We start from the raw sequence: 19,693 nt of genomic DNA on the forward strand, positions 1-19,693 counted from the left end.
TACTCAGAAAACTCCAGCCCCATGGATTCACTGGAGAATTCTATCAAACATTTAAGAGTGAAATAATATCCTACAAACACTCTTTAAGAAGACAGAGGAGGTGGGAGCACTTCCCCACTCACTTTACATAAGAATAGTATTACTACAACAGTAAAACCAGAAAAGAAATCAACAGACCAACATGCTTACCTAACAGTGAGGTAAAAACACTGTTGAAATATTAGCAAAAGAAATACAATGATATATAAAACAAGTGGTATACCATGACCAAGTAAGGCTTATTCTAGGAATGTAAGACTGATTTTCTAGATCACCCCAAAAGATATATTAAAAGGCATCTGGGGGCCGGCCCAGTGGTGTAGACATTAAGTTGGCACACTCCACTTCGGCAGCCTGGAGTTCACAGGTTCAGATCCCAGGCGTGGACCCACACACCACTCATCAAGCCATGCTCTGGTAGTGTCAAACACAAAATAAGGGAAGAGTGGCATAAATGTTAGTTCAGCGACAATCTTCCTCAAGCAAAAAGAGGAAGATTGGCAACAAATGTTCGCTCAGGGCCAATCTTCCTCACCAAAAAAAAAGAAAAAAGAAAAGAAGCATCTGAAGAAATTAAGCATCCATTTATAATTTAAAAACAGAAATTAACAACAGATTTGAAAGAAATTAGCAAACAGGCTTTTATGTATAGACAACATGAATGTATACATAGAAAATCCTAAAGAATCTACCAAAAAAAGCTACTAGAATTAGCAAGAGAATTTAGCAAGGTCACAGAACACAAGGTCATCATATCACTTGAAATTTCATTTACGATGACATCAGAAAAACATGAACTACTTAAGGATAAGTTTAGCAAAATATGAGCTAGATTTGTACAATAAAAACCACAAAACGTTGCTAAGAAAAGTCAAAGGAGAATTAAATAAATGGAGAGATATACTATATTCATGTAACAGAAGACAGAACACTGTTAAGATGTCACTGATCCAAAGATCCAACACAACCCCAGTAAAAGTTCCAGGAGGACACTTCTAAAAATTGACAAGATGATACTAAAATTTATACGGAAATGCAAATAACTGAGAATTGCCAAAACAATTCTGAAAAGATGGGACAAAGGTGTAGGAGTTACAGTATCTGATTTCAAGACTTACTATAAAGTATAAGCTTACAGTCACCAAGACAGTGTGGTATTGGCTTAAGGATAGACATATAGATCGACTGACTCACAAATATATGATCAATTGATTTTTGACAAAGATGCCAATATAATCCAATGGAGAAACAAGTCTTTTCAACAAATGGTGCTACAACAACTGACTATTTATACAGGAAAAAACATGAATCTTCAACCATACCTCACATATCATTTGCTAAAACTAACATCAAAGGGATCATAAATGTAAAAGTGAAAACTACACAGTTTTAGAAGAAATCATACAGGAAAATATATTTGCAACTTTAGGGTAGACCAAGATTTCTTCAATAGAACACAAAAACAAAAATGATAAAAAAATGATGAGTATGACTTCATCAAAGTTCAAAACTTCTGCTTTGTGGAAGACATCATTAAAGAAATAAAAAGAAAAGCCACAAAGAACGAAAATATGTACAATTCATAAACATGAAAAATGACTCATATACAAAATATGTAAAAAACTATCCCAACTAACAGAAAAAGACAAACAAATCCCCCCCCCAAAAAAGAGCAGAAGATTTGAATAGACACATCACAAGGACATATAAATGACCATTAAGCACGTGAAAAGATGCCTAACATGATTAGTCATCAGAGAAATGCAAATTAAAATAACAATGAGATACTACTACACATTATTAAAATGGCTAAAATTTTAAAAACTGACAACAACTAACGCTGGTAAAGACATGGAGAAATTGGAACTCCCTGGGAGTTCAAAATGTTACAGCCACACTAAAAAAATTTGGCAGTTTATTATAAAGTTAAACATCAATCTGAACAGGCCTATAGATATTAAAGAAGTTGAATCAAGAATTAATAACCTTCCAAAACAGATGGATTCAGGCCCAGATGGGTTCACTGGTGAATTCTACTAAACATTTAAGGAAGAAATAATACCAGTTCTCTACAATCTCTTTCAGAGGATAAAGCAGAGGGAATACCTCCCAGTTCAATCTATGAGGCCAACATTTCCCTAATGCCAAAACCAAAGACAATACAAGAAAAGAAAACTACAGACCATTATCTATCATGAACATAGATGCAAAAATCCTCAAAAAAATGTTAGCAAATCGAATCCAAAAACATATAAAAAGAATTACACATCACGACCAAGTGGGATTTATCCCAGGTATGGAAGGCTGGTTCAACATTCGAAAATCAATTAATGTAATCTATCACACCAAGAGGCTTAAACAAAAACCACACGATCATATCAATAGATGCAGAAAAGGCATCTGGCAAAGATCCAACACCCATTCATGATAAAAATGCTCAGTAAACTAGGAATAGAGGGGAACTTCCTCAAGATGATAAAAAGTATCTACAAAAAATCTTCAGCTAACATCACACTTAATGGTGAGAAACTAGAAGCTTCCCCAATAACGTCAAATACAAGGCAAGGATGTCCTCCTTACCACTCTTTTTCAATATCGTACTGGAAATTCTAGCTAATGCAATAAGACAAGAAAAGGAAATAAAATCTACACAGATCGGGAAGGAAGAAATAAAACTGTCTTTGTTCGTAGAGGAAATGATCTTCTATGTAGAAAATCCAAAAGAATTAACAAAATATCCTGTAACTAAGTGATTATACCAAGGTTGCAGGATATAAGGTTAATATATAAAAAGTAACTGCTTTCCTACACACCAGCAATAAACAAATGGAATTTGAAAATAAAGTTAAATATGTACACACCATATGGCCCCATAATACTCCTCCTAGATATTTTTCCAAGAGAAATGAAAACATATTTTTGCACAAAGACCTGTACACAATGTTTATAACAGCTTGATTCATAAGCCAAAAGTAACCCAAATATCCATCAACAAGTGAATGGGTAAACAAATTGTGGTCTATTCATACAATGGAATAGTATTCAACAATAAAAACAACAAACTACTTGGTACACACAAACATGGATGAATCTCAAAATTATTACCCTGAAAATTATTATACAAGAGAACACACTGTATGATTTCTTTTATATGAAACTTTGAAAAATACATGTCTAATCTACAGTGATAAAAAGTGGATCACTGATTCCCTGCACCCAGGGGTATAAGGTTGAGGACTGACTAGGAAGTACAGATGAAAGTTTTCTACATCTTAATTGTGGTAATGGCTACATGGACATACACCTTTGATAAAATTCTTTGATCATAAACTTGGTATGGGAAATACATCATACATAATTGGTGGCTACACAAAACTGTATTAAATTTCCTGGGATAGTTTACCTAAGCTAAACCATTTCAAGTGGCTAAAAATTGTGGATTGAACACACTTCTTTACTAAAATGACATGAAAGAATGTTAAAAAAAAAAAAAAGTGATAATCCCAAAAGTACAAAAGAAGAGGAAGGAAGGTCCTGGCAGAACTGAAATATTAACAAAATTGTGAAAGCTAGAAGGCATATGGACAAGTATCAAATGACAACAGAATAAAGAAAGATGAAACTTAAGTACCTGTAGAGAAGAAAACCAACAAGAAGCACCAGATTTGATATTCCTCAGAAAGTTCAGGACCGGGAGGCATCAGTTAACACAAACAGGGAGAAGTGTGAAATGGAAAGGAGAATTAGTTGAAAGGCTAAATAAGGAACAGTTAGACCTACTAGACTGCCAAATTAATCCACTAAAGTCAGGCGTCTACCCCATTTCAAAATTTCCTGGAAGTAAGGTGCATAGGAAAATGAGGATCTAAGGAAGAAGTGATATAAAGCAAGAGATAGAAGAGGCAATGCCCAGAATAGTGAAAATAGATGAAGCAGACCAGATTAGAGTAGGAAAACAAGGCTCCAGTATTGGCAGTTCAAAGAAAAAAACTAGAACTGATAAATTACCTGATGTGTTTGAAGTTATTAAGGAACTTAAGGGTTTTGATGGAAAGATGGGAAATGAACTACTTATAGGCATGTAGAAAATAAGAGAAAAAACTGAAACATTAACATGGGGCTGGCTCCATGGCCAAGCAGTTAAGTTTGCACGCCCCACTTTGGCAGCCCAGGGTTCATGGGTCCGGATCTGGGCGCAGACCTACGCATCACTCATCAAGCCATGCTGTGGTTGCATCCCACATAGAAGAACTGGAACGACTTACAACTAGGATATACAATTATGTACTGGGGCTTTAGACAGAAAGAAAAAAAAAGAAAAGAGGAAGACTGACAACAGATGTTAGCTCGGGGCCAATCTTCCTCACCAAAAAGAGGAAAAAAAACACTAACTCTAGGAAAAGCAAACCAAAAAACTATATACTAAGGAATGTAATCATTATACACTATGTGTATGTACACATGCACATGTGTGTGTATGAGATATACATGCAATATACACTATGTAGCTCCTGCTGTGAATATTTACAGTTACAGTCACATGAACATTGACTAACAATTTAACCAGAACTGTCATGTAACCATACTGAGAGAATGGGAGGAGGAAACTCTGTCATTGGTGGGTAGTATATGAGGGCTAAATCTACAACTTCCATATAATAATGGTAATGTCTAAAACTAAGAAATGAGGAGATAGTATTATAAGCACATTAAACAGAAACATACAGGTAAAAGGGAAAGAACAGCTGAAAGAATTGAAAGTCAATACTTCTGAGTAGAGTCGGGGTAGAAAAGAACTTTTTTTCATTGTAGTCTTATAGTAATATCTGACTTCAACAAAGCACATATATTCAAGTTAATTCACATAAAATTTTAATTAGAAAGTAAATATGATAAATCAATTAAAAGTACATGGAATATGTTAATACACATTTAAATTATCTGAAATAAAAGGGAGAGGAAAATACAGCACATACCACATACAGTGACTGCAGTTATGTGAAACACATGTATGTACACTGATAGGGATCAGCATAAGAAAATGATAATAATATAGGATTTTAATGTCTATTTACCTAATGCTAGTTGTTGTTTAAATTTTTTAAATAAAATTAACATCACAAAAAGAGACAACTAGACTTAAAGTGCCTCTAAGTAAGATACAGAGTAAGTAGATATTACCACCCACGAGTATTTCTGCCAAAAAAAGAACTGAACTTAAATCTGATCAGGCCTCTATATCCAACAGTTCATAGGACATCCAGGAGCCAATGAAAATACACCACAGGGATGCAATGGGCAACACTTACAATACAGGAAACTCTACACAAATAATCTGGTTTTTTAAACAAATTTACTATATAAGAAAGCAAAACAGGAAAATTTCAGATTAAAATAGACTCAAGAGACACAACATCCAATGCAACATAACATGTAGTGAGACCTTCTCAGGATCCTGATTCACATCAACTATGTTTATGAGGAAAATGAAGGAATTCTGAATAGTAACTAGATATTAGATATTATGGAAATACTGTTAATTTTTAAGTGTAATAATGGTACTGTAGTAATGTTTACAAGATCCTTACCTTTTGACAATATATTCTGAACCATATATAGACAGAATGATATGATTTCTGAGACTTCTCCAAAATAATCTGAAGGTAAGAGGATAGATGAAACAAGATTGGCCATGTGTTGGTCTGCCGACGCCAGGTAATAGGTACATGGAGATTTATAACACTATTTCCTCCACCTGTACGTGTGCTTGAAAATGTTTACAATGTTTACTTAAAAAATTGAAATCCTTTATGGACTTAAGCAATAATTTTTAAAGATTTTTCTACCCCAGACAAAACACAATCACTTTGATGATCACTCAAGAATCTCAACTCTTTCCATGTACCTAATTATATTAATAAAGCCTAATGAAGATTTTTAAGTCCCATAAAATACTGTTAGTAGGGAAAAGCAACTGTAACTAAAAATCTGTAGTTGATTACAACATTCCATCCTTGAAATATTGAAATATATTTATGAATCTATGAAAGTCATATATTATAAAGAAATCATAAATAAAAATTGGTTTACCTCTCTCAACTTCTCTCGCTCACGCTCCCTCTCAGCAATACGTTTTCGCCTCTCTTCTTCTTCCTTAAGAGCATTTTGTGTTTCTGTTCTTAGTTTGTCATCTTTCAGAATCTTTCGAATTTTCTTTCTGCCTTTTCCAGGAGACTTGGAATCATCATTTTCATCTTCTTCCTCTTCCTCTTCATCGTCTTCTTTATCTTCTTCTTCAGAATGACTCTATGAAATTTAAATGATAAGAGGTAAATACTACCAAGTTATCTAACTTATCTATTTCATATTCCAATAATTAATATACCAAGAAAAGGTGGAAGAAAACATACTGAAAAGCTTCAGAATTATACTTTGCAATAAAAAAGAGTATTAAAGGGGCCAGTCCAGTGGCGCAGTGGTTGAATTCACATGTTCCACTTTGGCGGCCCGGGGTTTGTCGGTTCAGATCATGAGTGCAGACCTATGCACCACTTGTCAAGTCATCTGTGGCAGGCAGCCCACATATAAAGTATAGGAAGATGGGCACGGTTGTTAGCTCAGGGCCAGTCTTCCTTAGCAGAAAGAGGAGGATTGGCGGCAGATTTTAGCTCAGGGCTAATCTTCCTCAAAAAAAAAAAAAAGAGTATTAAAAACAACCCAAAGGGCCAGCCCCGTGGCCTCGTGGTTAAGTTCGGCACACTCCGCTTTGGCAGCCCGGATTTGGTTCCCAGGTGCGGACCTATACCACTTGTCAGCGGCCATGCTGTGGCGGCAACCCACATACAAAATAGAGGAAGACTGGCACAGATGTTAGCTCAGGGCAAATTTTCCTCAAACAAAAAGAGGAAGACTGGCAACAGATGTTAGCTCAGGCCAAATCTTCCCGGGGTGGGGGGAACCAAAAGGGGGCCAAAGGACTGGAATAGACATTTCTCCAAAGAAGATATAGAAATGTTCAATAAGCACATGAAAAGATGCTCAACATCACTTGTCATTAGGAAAATTTAAATCAAAACCACAAATGAGATACTTTCTCACACCCATTAGGGTAGCTATTAAAACAAAAAGAAAGAAAATAACCAGTGTTGGTGAGGATATAGAGAAACTGGAAGCCTGGTGCATTGGGAAAACCGTATGACAGTTTCTCAAAAAGTTAAACATAGAATTACCATATGATCGGGCAATACCACTACTCAGATTATAACCAAAAAAATTAAAAGCAGGGACTCAAACAGATATTTGTACACTCACGTTCATAGCAGCATTATTCAAAATAGCCAAAGGTGGAAACAACCCAAATGCCAATCAACAGATGAATGGATAAACATGTGATATATACATACAATGGAATATTATCCAGCCTTAAAAGGGGGAAATTCTGATACATGCTACAACATGAACGAACCTTGAAAACATTACATCAATGAAATAAGCCAGACACAAAAGGACAAATGTTGGATGATTCACTTATATTATGTACCTAAAATAGGTGAATTCATAGACACAGAAATTAGAATAGAGGTAATAAGGGGCTCGAGGTAGGCAGAATGGGGAGTTACTGTTTAATGGGTACAGTTTCCAATTGTAAATGTAACTAAGGCCACTGAATTGTACACTTGGAAATGGTTAAAACATTAATTTAAAGAAAAGAACACATCCCCACCCCTGCACAAGACAACAGTGTTGACAGAACAAACACATTACATAGAATGCGTACTTTACATAATTCTGCTTAGATATAAGAAACTCAAATTAGCTAACTTCATTGCTAGAAGAAATTTATTCACCTATGAGACATTACTCAGGATAAAATGCTTTGTCTTCAAAAATAAATAGAACACTGCACACCAGTTCTACAGCTCTAAGAATGTAAAGTAATCAATTAGAACAGCTTAAAATTTCCATTAGATTTAGTTAGGAAACAGAAAAAAATTGATAATATGACAAAATTAATACTTGTGCATATTTCTACATTCAATAAGTCAATCTTTCCACAGAAGTGTAAAATGTAAATAAACCAGTAAAATTCAACTAACAAATAGAATGCAGAAGAGGTAATAACATATTCACTATGGTCTACTGTACCAGTTATAATGCAAACACAGGGTAAATGTCATTATTACCTTATTTTCACTGGATGAATCTTCCTGAACCTTGATTCGTCGCCTTTTCTTTTTCTGTTTATAACTCCGCTGATTTTCTTCCAATTCTGCTTTCTTGGCAGACCTAAAGAACATTTAAAATGCAAAATAAAATACTTCATGATGAATTTCCTTAAATAAATTATGTACTACTCTAGAACTGCTTTATCTTAAAAAGACAGGGGAAAACAAAAAGCAAAAGAACTTTACTTCAAAAAGGATAATCCTTAATTCTAATTCAAGGATCAATATTTTAAGTTATTCAGAGGACAGGTCTGGCACATAAGTAATAAAATGGATAAAGGGTCTTTAGAAATATAGAAGGCCAATATACATATAAAAATATTCACCATCTCTAAAACAAAAAGCAGCTTCTAAAAGTTTAATACTATTTTCTTCCTATCAATTCACATAAATTTGAAAAAAAACAGTCAACAATTTTTATTGAGAAAAGTGCTTCTTGGCTTAGAAAATGGTACACAAAGTGACATTAATCAAGACAGTATGTTCCTGGCATAAAAAGTAGACACACAGATCAATGGAAGAGAAATGAGAGTCTAGAAATAAAACTTTACATTTTTGGTCAACTGATTTTCCAGAAGACTGTCAAGACAATTCAATAGGGAAAAAATAATCTTTTTGACAAACGATACTGAGACAACTGAATATCTGCGTGCGAAAGAATGAAGTCGGACCCTTATCTTGCACCATATACAAAAATTAACACAGAAAGGATCAAAGTCCCCCTAAGATATACGTTCTAGCTAATAGACTGCTCATTGTTTTATTGTTGAAAGAGTGAGGGAATGGTTATTTACATATCCTGCTAGGGGGAGAAAAAATTGACTTCTATAAGAGTGCAAATATATGCATGACAAATCTTAAAATTGTACAACTTTGACCTAACAATGTCACTTTTAGAAATTTACTCTAAGGAAATAATCAGACAAGTGAGACAAGTGTGTGAATACACACACATATGCATATATATGAAAATATATATGCATATATGTATACATAACAGTGTTGTAAAAATATTTATATATCTCTATATGTGTGAGTATGAAAATACTTTTATGACAATAGTATTTATAGTAGAAAATACTGAGAACCATCTAAACATATAAAACTAGAAGCTTACTTAAATAAAATTTCATAGAGGTTATAGGAAAAAAAAGGATCAAAGTCCGAGATGTAAGAGCTAAAACTACAAAAACTTGTCAAAGAAAATACAGCCATACATCTTTGTGACCTTGGATTAGGCAATGGATTCTTAAATGTGACACCAAAAGCACAAGCAACCAAAGGAAAAATATAGATAAGCTGGACTTCATCAAAATTAAAAACTTTTGGGGCCGGCCCGGCAGGGCAGCAGTTAAGTGCACACGTTCCGCTTTGGCGGTCCGGGGTTCTCTGGCTTGGATCCTGGGTGTAGACACAGCACCACTTGGCAAGCCATGCTGTGGTAGGCATCCACGTATAAAGTAGGGGAAGATGGGCACAGATGTTAGCTCAAGGCCAGTCTTCCTCAGCAAAAAGAGGAGGATTGGCAGCAGATGTTAGCTCAGGGCTAATCTTCCTCAAAAGAAACAATTAAAAACTTTTATACATGAATGGATACTGTATTGAAAGTGAAAAGATAACCCACAGAATGGGAGAAAATATCTGCAAATCATACATCTGTTATGAGCCTTGTATCCAGAATACATAAAGAACTGTTACAAATCAACAAAAAGAAAATTCAGTTAAAAATTGGGAAAAGAGGGACTGGCCCTGTGGCCGAGTGGTTAAGTTTGCGCGCTCCGCTGCAGGTGGCCCAGTGTTTCGTCAGTTCGAATCCTGGGCGCGGACATGGCACTGCTCATCAGACCACGCTGAGGCAGCGTCCCACATGCCACAACTAGAAGAACCCACAACAAAGAATACACAACTATGTACCGGGGGGCTTTGGGGAGAAAAAGGAAAAAATAAAATCTTTAAAAAAAAATTGGGAAAAGAATTTTGATAGATGTTTCTCCAAAGAAGATATACAAATGGCCAGTAAACACATGAAAAAATGCTCAACATCCTTAGTCATTTGGGAAAAGCAAACCAAAATCACAGTGAGATGCTACCACACACCCATTAGGTTGGCTATAATCCAAAGAACAAAAATGAGAAACGTTGGAGAAGGTGTGGTGAAATTGGAACCCTAGTGCACTGCTAGTGGGAATGTAAAATGGTGAGCCACTGTGGAAAACAGCTGGCAGCTCCGTAGAAAGTTAAGCATAGTGTGACCATATGACCCAACAACTCCCATCATAGGTATTTCCTATGAATGAATATGAAAACACAACTGTGCAAAAATTGTATACAAACGTTCATAGCAGCATTAATCATAATAGCCAAAAAGTAGAAAGACCCCAAATGCCCATCTATAGATGAATGGATAAACAAAATGTGGTTTTATCTAGAAAATGGAATGTTATTCAGTCATTAAAAGTAATGAAGTAGTCAAGTGACCTCAGCAAGATAACAGACCAGGAAGCTCCAGACTCTTGTTCTCCCACAAAAACACAGAATAAACAACAACATATGGTAAAAACTAACTTTGTGAGAACTCTAGAAACCAGTCAAGAAACTGCAGCAACCAAGTGAACACCTAACCAAGAGTCACACAAAATGGTAGGAAATTTCGTGGCATTTCTGCTCACATTTGCCCTATCTCCTTCCCTGCTCAGCTCAATGAAGTCAAACGGGAGCGCCCAATTCCCAGCACCACCCACAGGAAGGAAGGAAAAGAGTAGAACTTGCTTGCAACCTTCCAGCTTGTGTGAGAGTTGCCCAAGGGACAGGAATTCTGTCTCATCTAACTCACGGCACATGAAAAGATGTTCAACATCACTAACCATTAGGGAAAATACAAATCAAAACCACAATGAGACACCACCTCCCACTCATTAGAATGGTTAGTATCAATTAAAAAAAACAGAAAATAACAAGTATTGGTGAGGATGTGGAGAAAGTATAACTCTTGCGTACTATTGTTGAGAATGTAAAATGGTGCAGCCACTATGAAAAACAGTGTAGCAATTCCTCAAAGAGTTAAACATAGAATTATCATATGCTCCAGCAATTTCACTTCTGGGTATATAACCAAAAGAAATGGAAGTAGGGACTTAAAGAGATATTTGTACTGCCATGTTTATAAACAGCATTATTCACAATAGCCAAAGATGGAAGCAATCCAGTGTCCACTGATGGATAAATGAATAAACAAAATATGGTGTATGCATACGATGGAACATTACTCAGCCTTAAAAAGAAATGAAATTCTGATATATGCTGCAACATGTATGAAGCTTAAGGATATTATACTAAGTGAAATAAGCCAGTCACAAAAAGACAAATACTGTATGATTCCACTTATATGAGGTACCTACAGTAGTCAAACTCATAGAGAAAGCAGAATGGTAGTTGCCAGGGGCTGGAGAGAAGGGGGAATAGGAAGATACTATTTAATGTGTAAAGACTTCAGTTTTACAAGATAACAAGAGTTACAGGGATTGGTTCTAGAACCATGTGAACGTACTTAACACTACTAAACTGTACATTTAGTGGATAAGATGGTAAATTTTATGCTACGTATATTTTACCACCATTAAAAAAATACTTAAAAAAGGAATAAAGTACTGATACAAGCTACAGCATGGATGAACCTTGAAAACATGCTAAGTGAAAGAACTCATTCATAAAAAACCACATATTGTATGAATCCATTCATATGAAATGTCCAGAATAGGCAAATCCATATACAAAGTAGATTATTTTTTGCCAGGGGATTGGGGATAGGAAGAACATGAAATGACTGCTAATGGGTACAGGGTTTCTTTCTGGAGTGATGGAAATGTTCTGAAATTAGATAGTGGTGGTTGTTGCACAAGTTTGTGAATATTCTGAAAACCACTATATTCTACACTTTAAAATGGTGAAGTTTGTATTATGTGAATTATATCTCAGTTTTAAAGAATCCTCATTGTATCTTATTGTTACTTTTCATTTCCTTAAAGTACAATATGTTGCTACACTCCAGGCACAACCTGGTAAGTACTAATCTAAAAAAACTCAAATGTTTTTAAATTTATAAGTGTAGACACCTATGTAGACATACACATACACACTCACACATAGATTGCCCATTTGATAAAACTGTAGAAGGATCATATCATTCTGGAGGAGAAAACTGAAAAATTCTGAGAATGGTTAGTATTATCTAAAATACTATACTGGGGCCCGGCCCCATGGCCGAGTGGTTAAGTTCACGTGCTCCGCTTCAGCAGCCCAGGGTTTTGCCGGTTCGGATCCTGGGCATGGACATGGCACTGCTCATCAAGCCATGCTGAGGCAGCATTCCACAGAGCACAATCAGAAGGACCTACAACTAGAACATACAACTATGTACTGGGAGTCTTTAGGGAGAAGAAGAGAAAAAAAAGAAGATTGGCAACAGATGTTAGCTCAGGTACCAATCTTTAAAATAAAATAAAATACTATGCTAAGAAGGAAGCAAAATTTTAAATAGTAATCTAAATCAGCAGCTATGTGTATTGAGAGAACAAACATATCTTAATTACTATAATAATAGCAGTACTACTAAGACTAATAATAAGCATTCATGGAGCACTTACCATACGCCAAGTGGATAGTATTCAAAGCTGTTTACATGCACCATCTCATTTAATGTCCACAATAATCAATAAGGTAAGTACTATTGTAATCCCTATTTTACAGATAAGGAAACCAAAGTACAGAGTACTCATATAAACAGAAAGTAGTAAAGCCAGCAGTTAGACTGCGGTAGTTTGTCTACAGAGCTTCTTAGCTAACACACTACAACTTCCCCCTATAACAACCAAAAATCACAGTCGAGTGTTTTTGCATGCTGAAAGTCCAGCTAGCTTGGAACACATAATTCAACTATACATATGTTTATACACATTCTTTAATAATTTTAACAATTTCAAATCAAAATATTAAATATTTTACTTAACTTTATTAGTAATAGCAACTTTTCTACAAATAATTTAAAGCACAGTTATTCAGATTAAGCCCTAAAATTCTTTTGAAAAAACAATATAATATTTACCTTGTTCTGGGCCGTTGTTCATCTTCAGATTCACTAACTTCTTCACTAACTCCTGATTCCTGAAAATCAGAATCTTCAGAATCTTCACTGCTCACTTGAATAAAAGAAGTATTAAGTTATTAAATACTTCCCAACAGAAATGCAATTCACTTAATTTGTCAATAACTTCACATTAAAACTTAGAGCTTTGTGAGAAGAATATCTGTAAGTATGGACATTAATGGATATTACATCATATAGATTAGACCAGTTAATGATTCAAATGATATTTAAAAAAAAAATTCAAACGTATTCCAACTACGATTATACAACTACAGTACTACATTAAGATATAAGTAGTATTTGTATATAAATTAACAAAATGATAATGTCCATAAAATGTATTAGTAATTGCCAAAGGTAAATAAACTAAAAAGAATTCTGGTACTTCAAAACAAGCAAAGTAGGCTAGCCAAGATGGAATACAAGTGATTACAGACTCTTTCTGCCATTTATAACAACTAAAAACTATGGACAGAATACACAAAGAAACCACCTTAGGACTCTGAAAAGCAAACAATAGCAGGTAGTGTGGGGACTGAAATCAACACTTGAATAACGATCCCTATAAAATTACAGGGTCGTGCGTGGTGGCTGTGAGTATCATGATTCTTTTTCCCTCCTTTCCTTCCTGGTTTTGACAGAAAGGCAGGCTGAATTCCAAAACTATGCAGAGGGTGCTAACAGCAAAACTCTGGGAGAACTCCATTTCTAGCCACAGCACTGAGAAAAAGGAGCTGAGCCCTGCACATCACAAGAACATAAAGGGAATTTCTGATTTTATCTTTTCTCTCCAAAATTCTGTTTTTCTGTACCAAAATTGCCACTATGACACAGGCATCTAAAACCCCAGAGTATACCCATCTTCTGTCCAAAGGAATCTAGGCAGGGAAAATACAATATGAGCCTGGAATAACTTGTGGTGCCAGAAAGTAAAGCAATGCTCCAAAATTGACAGGGGCATATTCAAAGGACACGTGATCTAACTTGAAGGAGTTCCCAGTAGCCAAAGCTGGAACGATTTAAGTAACAAAATGAACAACTGGATTATAACTCATGAATAAAATAAACATCTCTAAGTCCATATTAATATAAGTAATGCGATAAACAAACAAATAAATAAATAAATAGGGGAAAACAGACAATCCTTCCTTACAATTACTAAATGTAGAAGTAATGAAAGAAATAGAAAATCACCACTATGCAAACATCATAGTAATTGCTTCAGGCAAGATGGATGCTAAATTTAGTGAGTGTAAGTACAATAAAAAACAGGATATTTGCATAGTCTCAAAGTATCTCTCCACAAAATATTCATTAAATATGAATAGAAAAACAGTTTTCTTAACAGTTAATCAAATAATCAAGGCTAACATTACCAGCAATAAGACAGACTGTCGTCGTATACTCGGTATGATACACTGAGAAGGATTCAATATCGCTTTTGTGGTATTCTTGTCAAAACGCACAATAACCTCAATCTAATCATGAGAAAACATTAGACGAATACATACACTTGGACAGTCTAAAAAATAAATGATCAATACTCTTCAAAAGTGTCATGGCCATGAAAGAAAAGACAGAAAAACTGTCATAGCTTGGAGTAGATTAAGGAGACATTACAACTGAATGCAATGTGGGATCCTAGATTGGATTCTGGAGCAGAAAAAAAACATTAGTGGGAAAAGTAATGATAACCAAATAAGATCTATAGTTTACTTCATAGGTCAGAAAACATTTTATCTAAAGTCTCATGGCAAATATTTTCAACTTTTTAGGCTACATGGTCTCTGTTGCAACTACAGTACTCATCTCTACTCAACTTTGACATTGTTAAACACATGAAAGCAGTAACTAAGTATGACTGTGATCCAATAAAACTTTATAAAAACAGGCAGAAGGTCGGATTTAGCCTACAAGTGTAGTTCGCCAACCCCTGGTTTAGTTAACAGTATTGTATCAATGTTAATTTCCTGCCTTGTTTTGTTTTCTGGGAAAGATTTGCCCTGAGGTAATAACATCTGTCGCCAATCTTCCTCTCTCTTTTTTTCCCCCTCCCTAAAGCCCCAGTACACAGTTGTATCTTCTAGTTGTAGGTCCTTCTAGTAGTTCTATGTGAGCCACCATCACAGCATGGCTACTGACAGATGAGTGGTGTGGTTCTGTGCCCAGGGAGCCAAATCCAGGCTGTCAAAGCAGAGCGCACCAAACTTTAACCACTAGGCCATCAAGGTTGGCTCCTTAATTTCCTGGTTTTAATTATCATACTATATTAAGTACAAGGTGTCAAATTAGGGAAGTGGGTGAAAGGTATATAGGAACTCTACTATTTTTGCAACATTTCTGTAAATCTTAAATTATTTCAAAATAACAAAATTTTTAAAAGATCTATCATGACCTGAGATCAGAATCAAAGGTCTCTTCTATCTAAAAAAAATGGGTGAACATAAATACTATAAAAAAATTGCTATGGGGGAGAGAGCAATGACAAGTTATTGCTTAATGAGTTTCAGTTTGAGATGATGAAAGAGTTCTGGAGACAGTGCTGATGGTTGCACAACAATGGGAATATACTTAATGCCACTGATTGTACACTTAAAAATTGTTAAAATTGTTAAAATTTTGTTACGTGTATTCTACCAGAATAAAAAACAAACAATAGTAAAAAAGAATGGCTAAGCAACTGGGAATTTGGGAGAACACGTGTGTCCACATGAACACACATACAAATTGTGAGATTAAGTATAATTTTTAAAGCCTAGTATTAATTTTTCATCAAACATTTTATTTTGAAAATTTTCAAATTGACCAAAAATTAGAAAGAATTGTTGAACACTTGTATCCTTTCTCTTAAATTCACAAATAAGTGAATTTAAATATTTAATTATTTAAAAATAATTAACATTTACCACATTTGCTTTATCTCTATCTATACATACACACACTCTTTTTTGCACTGAACCATTTGAAAGTAAGTACAGACATCATGACATAACTAAATACCATTATCACACTTGAGAAAAATAACATCAACTTAATATCATCTAATATAAAGGCAATAATTACATTTCTAAATTAGCATCAAAATAACTTTTATAACTTTTTTCCAATTTATGTGAAAATTAAAGTTCACACGCAGCACTTGATTTAATAAGTAAGCTAGGGACCAGCCCCGTGGCCAAGTGGTTAAGTTCGCATGCTCTGCTTCGGTGGCCCAGGGTTTCACCAGTTCAGATCCTGGGCATGGACATGGCACCACTCATCAGGCCATGCTGAGGCAGGGTCCCACGTAGCACAGGCAGAGGGACCTAACAACCAGAATATACAACTAGGTACTAGGGGCTTTTGGGGAGAAAGAGTTAAAAGAAAAAAAAAGACTGACAACAGCTGTTAGCTCAGGTGCCAATCTTTAAAAAAAATAAAAATAAAAATAATTTAAAAAAAAAAGAAATAAGTAAGCTATTCTCTTTTGATTTCTCCCCATCACCCAACTCAAGTTTCCAGACAATATAGGGACACCAGAGTTTGAAAACTTGGAAAATTATGCAACTACAAATAGAGCATCAATCACTATGATCATAATCCGAATTAGAAACATAAATAGGCTGTGATTTTAGTTTAATTCCTCCTACACAAACAAAAATACACGTGGGTAATAAATTACCCAGAGAAGAGGACAGTGAAAACATAGGTCACAGAAACTTGGGTTTTAATAAAGTATTTCAAATGCAATCATGCCCACTAAGGGATTCTATATCCTGAGCTGAGCCTCAGAGGCATAATCAGTATTTCTCCTTTTGTTGAAGATGCACAGGAATTCATGTTGTTATTTAACCTGCTAAATCACTCAGTTCCTTTATAGAATCTGAAAGACAAGCTTGGAGTCATACTGCAGAGAAATTGATGAGATAGGTATTGACAAAATGATGTACTATTTATTTATTAACATGAAAATGTCCATAACATATTAAGTATGTGTGAGGAGGGGAGACCTTTCTCCTCCTCTTTAATGGATAAGTGCTGTTCCATAGCCCTTTAAATGTTCAGGATTCCAAGATTCTTTCCTTAGCCTGCCATTTGTGCAACATTACAACTCTACTGGGCAATCTCAAATATTTTTGTAGTATTATACATATATCACAACAACTCCAAAAACCTGACAGTCATCCTAGATTTTTCTCTTTCTTATCAGTTAATAAGGCCTAACAAGTCAGTTTCCTATGTGTCTCAAGTCAACCCTCCTTTTCGCCAACAAATGGCACTTGGTGTCATCTACGGCAATATCCTCCAAACAGATTCAAACTTTTCATTCTCACAGAATAGTAGGTAATTAATTTGATCATATTACATCCTTGGTTAAAAGTTTTCAATGGGAAAAATGAGTGGTCGTGCTGAGGTTGTGATTCTTGAGTGCCAGTAATGAATGTCCTGTGCCTTTATCGTGGTGCCATACAAATTCACCAAGCTGTCCACTTAGGAAATGCACATTCCTCTGTACGTAGAGTATACTTCAAATAAAAACTTTTTAAAAAAAGTGGTGGCACTCCTCTGTGAATATACTAAAAGTTAAATTGTACACTGTAAACAGGTAAATTGTATGGTTTGTGAATTATATCTCAATACAGCTATGATATAAAAAATAAAAATACTTTTCAAAAATTAAAAAACCAGAAAACCTTAATGGCTTTGCAGCCTACAGAGCCTACTGTACTTCTCAGACACTTCCTAAAATGCTTTCCTATTCCTAGTGGCAAGGAAGTGAATCTGCCCTTCAGGAGTTGGGTAGTAAAGTCTTCAGAATCTTCCCCTAAGAAGCAAAAAACTTTCTTTGAACTTTTAGTTAGCTGAGATTCTAAGGCAAATTTCACATTTAATTGCTCAACATACATGTGATTACTTAATAAAAGAATGCTCTCCCCCAAATCTCAAGCAAAATGAACACACCAAAGAGATGTACCATATTTACTCTATAGTCTCATGTACCCATGGGTCTCCTGCCAAGTACTCCAGTTTGAGAAACACAGGTTTACAAGGGTCTCCGTATCTGTCTGTCTCATTGGCCCAGCCTCATTTCCTGTTGTTCCTTTCCCTACTCCCTCCTATAGTCCAGCTATATCATATTAATTGCATTCCCTCCACCATGTGCCAAACATTTTGCAGAGGCTTTTACAATTTTTTTCCTGCTTATATTATAAATCTTCACAACACATCTCCCTGCTCCCCACTTACAACTTGGTCTGCTGGGTGAGACTCTTCATCGTTGTGAAGTCTTCTCTAGGGATAACCCTTATCCCGCAAGAAGCTAAAGAAATGTTCCTTTGTGCTGCACTATACAATACCTCTGTTGTACAAGACATCCCTCATGGTGCTATAATTTCTTATCATATTAATGTCAATAATTCTTACTAAACCAGTGACTGCCAAATCTGCCTACAGAGCAGAATCACATCAGACATGCTTTTAAAATATATGGATACCTAGGTGCCACCATCATCTACTATGCTGTAATTGGCTTGGGATGAAGCCCTGTCATAAGTATATTTTAAAATCCCCCGAGTGATCTGCATGTGTAGCCAGGTTGAAAACCACCACACAAGACAATGATTTCCTTATTCCTTTTTGTATCCTTAATGTTTACCATGATGCTGGAAACATGGAAGCATTCAGCACAGAAGGATTCAGACTTTTAATGAAATGAAAATTTAATCTGACTACATACAAGTTCTGCAATAAGCTTGTATAAATCTACCCAAATTAACTGCATCTTCTATCTTTCCTTAGGAAAGCATTATTTCTTCCCGCAGTTATAGGCAATCTTGTATTTTCTACATAGCTTTTATTTACTGTCATATTTATTTATCTTTTTAATCTAAATGACAACTAAAGATTAAAAGTATGTTTTATGTCATCTCTCAAGTTTCTGGGTTATCTTCCCAGTCTAAATTCTTTATTTTACTCTCACATAAGAGAACAGTTGTTGCCAATGTGCTGATATTCACTGAATATAGGCCGTCAATCGTTGGAACATATATACTTAAATTTCATTACTATAATTAGCTTATAAAACCAGTATGTTCCTTACATTCAGAATTAAAATGTCTTACCCTTCCTTCTATTTCTGCCTTTGGCTTCTTTGTGCTCTTTAGGCTTCACCTTTTTTTCTTCTCCAGATTCTCCATCACTCACAGTCAGTTTGTGCCTCAAAAGCCTATGTCTGTATCTCGGCTTCTTAGATTCTTCAGAATCTGAATCTGATTCAGAATTGACTTCATTTTTTGCTTCTAAATGG

General features: G+C 35.2%; 1 protein-coding gene across 19 annotated transcripts in view; it reads right to left on the reverse strand.

Moving 5' to 3' along the window:
• ATRX (ATRX chromatin remodeler) overlaps nucleotides 1-19,693 on the reverse strand; it is a 240,790-nt gene that overhangs the window by 121,064 nt on the left and 100,033 nt on the right. For all 19 annotated transcript variants that reach the window (XM_070257356.1, XM_070257353.1, XM_070257351.1 and 16 more), the window contains 4 exons: nucleotides 19,509-19,685; nucleotides 13,366-13,459; nucleotides 8,223-8,325; nucleotides 6,130-6,345 (listed from right to left, as the gene is read on the reverse strand). In XM_070257356.1, coding sequence (XP_070113457.1) covers nucleotides 6,130-6,345; nucleotides 8,223-8,325; nucleotides 13,366-13,459; nucleotides 19,509-19,685 — 590 coding nt within the window. The remainder of the gene's footprint in view (nucleotides 1-6,129; nucleotides 6,346-8,222; nucleotides 8,326-13,365; nucleotides 13,460-19,508; nucleotides 19,686-19,693) is intronic.

Source organism: Equus caballus, chromosome X (assembly GCF_041296265.1).
Source record: "Equus caballus isolate H_3958 breed thoroughbred chromosome X, TB-T2T, whole genome shotgun sequence".
In the NCBI taxonomy this organism is placed as follows: Eukaryota; Metazoa; Chordata; class Mammalia; order Perissodactyla; family Equidae; genus Equus; species Equus caballus.